The 6,093-nt window shown below is 56.9% G+C and overlaps 1 protein-coding gene across 1 annotated transcript in view; it reads right to left on the bottom strand.

The window, feature by feature from the left end:
• Nucleotides 1-332: 332 nt before the first annotated feature.
• SLC47A1 (solute carrier family 47 member 1) overlaps nt 333-6,093 on the bottom strand; it is a 13,704-nt gene continuing 7,943 nt past the window's right edge. The window contains exons 6-16 of the mRNA XM_019510957.1: nt 5,739-5,836; nt 5,313-5,410; nt 4,819-4,932; nt 4,493-4,560; nt 4,132-4,240; nt 3,812-3,887; nt 3,465-3,534; nt 2,357-2,489; nt 1,526-1,620; nt 919-997; nt 333-639 (exon numbers count right to left, since the gene is read on the bottom strand). Of these exons, the coding sequence (XP_019366502.1) occupies nt 395-639; nt 919-997; nt 1,526-1,620; nt 2,357-2,489; nt 3,465-3,534; nt 3,812-3,887; nt 4,132-4,240; nt 4,493-4,560; nt 4,819-4,932; nt 5,313-5,410; nt 5,739-5,836 (1,185 nt within the window). The 3' untranslated portion in view covers nt 333-394. The remainder of the gene's footprint in view (nt 640-918; nt 998-1,525; nt 1,621-2,356; nt 2,490-3,464; nt 3,535-3,811; nt 3,888-4,131; nt 4,241-4,492; nt 4,561-4,818; nt 4,933-5,312; nt 5,411-5,738; nt 5,837-6,093) is intronic.

Raw genomic sequence — 6,093 nt, 5'->3', positions numbered from 1 at the left:
CAACTACCCAACCGTCTTAGCCTAGGGCTAGCTACAGGGGGACCCCAGAGCCAACTCTGAAAGACAAAAGGCCGTTGCCCCCATGGAGTGCCTGGGCCAACAAAGCCCGAGCTGCAAACCAAACAACAGAACAGGACACGAACAAGTGCTTCAGGACCAGGAAATGGCTGGGGACGACGGCCCAGCAGGCTCCCACAGAGGGGGCGAAAGCCCCCTGGGTCAGCATTGCTCAGTGGCAGCACAGGCCCAGCCCATTAGCACGGACAGTGTGACCAGACCACGGACCCCAAGACATGGGCCAGGATAGAGGAGCATCTCGGCCGCTCCTGCCTGCAGCACTCCAGACGGCACTCCACCGTCCCCGTGGTCACGTCTCTGGCCACGGTGGCTATGCTTAGCCGTTGCCTGTCAGGAGCCGCACGAGGACCCCCGCCAGCAGGACCGTGATGGCAACAGCCAGTGCTAGCCCGCGCTGGAGGAGCAGGCCCTTCCCCAGCGAGACGCTGCCTCCTGGCAGGGCAGGCAGCACGGCTACTTCCTCTCCAGGGGCGAGCTGGGGCTCGGGCAGGCTCTCGCTGCTGGAGATGGCAGCGGGCAGAACTACAGTGTCCGGCACTTCTGTCTCGGCTGTGAAATAGTCTGGGGAGCAGACGGGTCAGTGTTACACGTGGGGCCCTGCCCTGGAGGCTGAGCCATACGGCCAGCTGCAGGGGCGAAGGACAGCGGTCCCAGGTCAGCTCTGCTGGCCAGCTCAGGGTGTTCAGTGCTACCTGAGGTCCGCTTAGGGCCCCACAGCCAGTAAAGGCCATGGGCCAGCCAGAGCAGCTCCCACGCAGCACTCCTCTCCCCACACCCTGCCCGGGAGCGTTTCCAGAGCAAGGGGCACTGCGTGTAGGACTCCAGCCCCCAGTCACATACCAAAACCAGTCAAATGAACCGCAGAGCTGCTGGTGCCCAGGATCTCTGCTTGCACTTTGAGGCCTGCCCGGATTTGAGCCTGCAACAGAGAACAGGGTCAGATTCTCCCTGTCGCCAGGGCATGCCCTCAAAACCCATCCCAAACGGAGCAGCGGACTGCAGCCAGTGAGGGTCCGGCTAGGCTGGGAACACAACGCGCTCCCAGCTCCACCGAGGGGGGGGGGGGAAAGAGATCCGGCCTTCTGCTCTCTGAGCGCACAAGATCCTTCCTTTCCCAGGGCACAGGCACTTGGCTGCAGCACCCTTGGCAAGGATCAATCCTGCAGCTGTGTGGGCCACGACCTGGCTTTGCCAGCTCTGCTTTTCACTCCTCAGCTGGATCACAACCTGTGAGTGCCTCTACACCTGGGCCCTTCTGCTGACTCCTTCGGTTTAAGGCACGAGCTGCATACGCTCATGCCCAGCAAAACACACTTTAAGCAGGGAAGAGGAAGAGACAGATTGCGCTTGCACAACGCTGCGCGCCCTCAGAGCTCTGCAGTGTGGCATGGGCTCAGGAGCTGGCCCACAGCCTCTGGACGAGGCTAGCAGGCTGTGAGAGTCTTACCTCCTCTGCAGCCTTCTTCCAGTCTATGCGCAGGACATAGATGAAGAAGGAAATGGCCTGCAGAGCAATGCAGACGATGAGTCCCACCCATAGGCCTGGAACAAAGGGAAATCAGGGTCAGTTATCTGGAGGCCCCTGATGGAGGTCCCTGCACCTGGCCTTCCCTGAGGTCCGGATGTCACTCTGCAGCTACTTCATTTCTTGGGACTTCATTCCCAAACTAGAGATGCACAAGTCCTGATCAAGCCCCGCCGTGGACCTCGTTGTCCAGCAGATGTGGATTCCCATCGGCAACCTTGAAAGCCCTTTGGCTGACCCCACTTGCAGCTATACCCGGGCCCAAGTTGTACTGCATTTGTCACAGGACAGACACTATGCCGCGTCCTGCTCGGTTACCGGGTGCAACCTAGAGTAACTGCAGTGAATTCAGATCACTGCAACCACATGGACATAACTGGTTTTCTAAGGTGGTTCATGCTGTATATATAAAGGCAACAGCAAAATCTGCTTTGCTGTCTGTTCCCCGAGGCACTGGACTGAAGCCCCCATCCATATGCTGGAGTTACACTGCTATCTACTCCATGCGCTTATTGAAAGCAGATGCTTATTTGAGCCCACGTTCAGCTAAATGCTCTAGCCTGGGCTTGAGCCTTCTGGGAGCCAGCAAAGCCAAAGTGCATGGTATGCTGAAACAGGGCTCCAGTTCTCCTTGCACTGCAGCCAATAGAAACGGCTGCCCTGACTTCACCAGGGTCAGGATTTCACCTGCCATGAGCAGCGGCCCATGTGCGTCAGGATGTTCAGCACCGTGCGTGCTCACAGCACACGTACCCAGCACCCCAAGCTTTGCAGCGAACATCAGCGAGATTCCCAGCGGAAACCCGATGGCGTAATATCCGATGGCGTTGGCGATGGCCCCAAACTTCTGCTTCCCTGTCCCCCTCAGCACACCGCCGCAGGTCGCCTACGAGGACAGAGAGCAGTCGGTGTGCAGCACAGCAGCTCCTGCCGCAGCCTGGCAGGCAACAATGCAGCCCTTGAGGGGAAAGGTGCAACTTTGAGATAATTTAAGATGGGCTGAGGCTGCTGCATTAGCCCGTGAAGCCAGCTTCGATTCAAGTCCTGTTCAGTCTCCCTCCCAAGAGTGATATGATAGAAGGGTCCTTGCTACTCCAGTATGAAGAGTAGATGATTGATGCCCAGAAGCTAAAGCCACCCAGTTACCAAGAGGTGGAGCAGCTGATTTGCACACCCACATCCCTTTCAGCTGCCTGTGTTCTTGCTTTTATCCCCTCTGAGTGCTAAAGCTGGTTGCTTATGGCTCATTCATGGGGAGTGGGATGCAGCCTGGCTTTCATTTGTAAGTGTGAGCACCTGGGCAGTTACCGCAGAGCTGCCAGCATGCCATAAAACCCTCCTCTCCTCCGTTCATAACAACTTGTGTGACTGTCCTTAGTTGCCGTACATGAGCATGTGCATGTGTGTGTGAGATTCAGCTACACTGCTGTGATGGTGTCTGTCCCCCCTACCCACCCATGGGGCAGGACACCACTAGGTCTAAACCGAGTGCAGGCAGAAGGTCGTACCCAGGTGCTGTGGGTGTTGGAGGACAGCCAGCTCCTCTGAACACCAGGCGGGGTGTTTGGGCCCCTTGATTCCCAACATCAGCCACTCAATTTTGGACTGTGATTTTGACCACAGATTATTAACCCATAATGGTGAAATCTGGGGTGCCTTGGTGCTAGCTGCAACCACTATGGAGTTTGAGATTGCTCCAGAATATCACAGGCCGCTACTTTCAGACGCAACGTGACTGCATAGCGTATTAAACTTGTGTTTTGGCAGATTGCAAGAGTCAGAGGAACCAAGACAGTTGAATAAGCAAAATGACTGCGGTCAAGCTCGCAGAGAAGGTTGCCGGGTGCACGGAAATACTCACCGCCATTGCATCAAGCAAGTGAAAGGGAGCAAAGAGCAGCATCACCTTAGACACCAAGGTAACAATCTCTCTGTTGGGACAAAGGCACGTGGCTGTCAGTTAGGGTTGCGGGTGAAGCCGGGCAGCCTGACTATGAGGGAGGAACAAACTTTAGTTCTGATGCTTGTTGCCACACACAGGCCCAGTGAAGTCCATGGGAAAAATCGATGGGCTTTGGGCCAGCTCCTTAGTTACTGGCACCACAATGTCCCTTCTAGACTGCAACTGAAGGGCATGAATTCCCATGCGTGTGGAACAGCTCTTTGAAAGAGGTAACGAATTGTCGTGAACGGACATGGATGACTCACTTGTCATTGGTGAAGATGTAGCCCACAACGTCTTTCAGGGTCCCCAACAGGGCGGCCACCACTACACCTAACACTCCTGAAAGAGCCAGGCAGTTTGATTAACACGGGGGCCACGGTCTGCTCCTCTCCTGTGCTGCTTGGGATCACGATCTCTGCTGGAGGGACCATCCCTGCCGGGGCAACAATGCCCCACACACAGCCCCACTGTTCATGGGGCCCGTCAGGCATTTTTTGCCTTTAAGCCACCCAAGAATTTAGGGAAGGGAAGTTCTTGCAGGGTAGATCAGGCCAGCAGGCACGAGCTAGAGGACTGTTCCCACCTGTACACAGCAGCGCAGAGATACAGGATGTCCTTGCTTGCTCTGCATCCCCCGATCCTAAGGCATTGCCCACACGGACACTGGCAGCCACGCTGAAGCCCAGGGGCACCTAGGCAGGAAGAGGGGAAGGTTGGACAGGGCACAAGTAGTGGTCTGCTCATCCCTGCTCCAAGCACAGAGGCAGGGGTAGGGGCAGGCAGTGCCCTACTGCAGTCTGGCTATCCCCTAGCAGGAAAATGGAGTGTGGTCTGGCACCATGAACACCCCAGCCCACATCCTTAGGCTGCCTGGGAACCTCTTCTGCTCTCTGTGCTCCTACTCCAGCCACCAGCACTCCCTGCAAGCAGGCCTGAGCTCTTACCATATATGCGGCACTGGACAATTCATAGATGACAGACTGAGCCCCTAGTTCCACCACGCTGATCAGACCTAGGAGGGAATTGCCACAGCCAACTTTTAACCATCACTACAATTAGCTTCGTTCCTGGCAGGGGGGAGAAGGAGGCTTTGGTTTGACAGGAGCAGGGAGCCCTGTAGGACCCACCCACAGACTCCAGGGGAGCACTGTAAGCCAGAGACACCATTCAGGTCTGCTCAGCGAGGCGTGAGGGTCGCCAGCACTAAGAGACCTCTGTGGGAGCACAGAAGGAAGGGAGAGGGCGTCTGCACAGGACTCTGCCAGCTCACCTGCCAGGAAGCTCCCGATCTCGAAGGTCCACCACTCAATGCACATCATGAGCATGCTGGGTACGGCCAACCGCGTGAAGGAGCCCCACTCCAGCAGACACTCCCTGGTCCAGCCTGTAGCAAGGCAGCAATCAGTCAGGAGGAAGCAGATGCCTCTCAACCCCCACAGGATGCTGTAGCAGGGTGCAGCCTGCAGAAACCATGGCACAAGGCAGCATCCCAGGGGCCAAAGCCCAGCCCTATCAGTCATCAGTGCATGCACTGGCATAAGATGGCCAAGAATGAGCTTGCATCCCAGGTCAGGCTTGAGCCAAGGCACCACCCATATCCGAAGCACTTAGGATTTGTCTCATTCAGGGAGACAGGAGCTGCTACCCGAGGATGTCCACTGTATCCACGCTACCTGGCTAGATCCTACAGAAGCCAGTGCCCGAGCATCTACCCACCGCAGGATCAGCCGAGTAATGTCGGAACTGGACGGAGACATACTCTACCTCCCCAGGTCCGGGCGTGGATTTTCCTCCACCACACGTACAAAAAGAGGAGAATCATCTGCGTGTACTGAGAAACTGTGTTGGCCCAGGCAGAGCCCCTGCAGGGAGAAACAGGTTGGTCACATGTGGCACTTCCCCTCCTCCTCTTGCACTGGTGTCTCCTCCACCCCTGGCTGCTAGAAGCACGAAAGCCTTCGCACCGGCCAGGCTGCCAGAGACCCCCCAAATGGATACTCCATTCTCCACTCAGAGGGTTCAACCCTCCCCACCTCCAAAGGCTGGCAGCACCCAAGGGCAGACCTACAGCTGTGCAGGCAGGGAGCATCTGCAAGAGAAGAGCAGCCATGGCCCTGGGTCTGACGAGCCCCCAGATCTCTGCTAAACCTCATGGAGTGGCTACCCATGGCTCTGCCTGCTCAGACTTACACCACTCCCAGCTTCATTGCGTACAGCAGCAGAGCGTTCATGCCCACATTGAGGATATTGGCTGCAACCCCCATCACCACCTGTGGCAAGATGATGGCCTGAAAACAAAGACGAGACCTTAGGAGGCACTCCCCCAGCAGCGCAGCCAGATGCAACCCCGTGGCCAGGAAGGAACCTGGGCACTGCTGCCAACAGCTAGTCTCGGGGGAAATCAAGCCTCGAGGAGAAGGCCGGGCAGGAGAGTAATAACTGCTGGAGCAGTTTCCATTCAGCTCCAGGTCCGGCATGTCACAAAAATGCATGTTAGTGTGCAGTGTCTGTAGGCAGGGGTAGGGGTGTCTGGGTTTCCCCATCA

This window comes from Gavialis gangeticus, unplaced genomic scaffold, assembly GCF_001723915.1.
Source record: "Gavialis gangeticus isolate Ggan-Ray unplaced genomic scaffold, GavGan_comp1, whole genome shotgun sequence".
NCBI lineage: Eukaryota > Metazoa > Chordata > Crocodylia > Gavialidae > Gavialis > Gavialis gangeticus.
The sequence above is the reverse complement of the archived record's forward strand: the minus strand, read 5'-3'. Positions and strand labels throughout refer to the sequence as shown.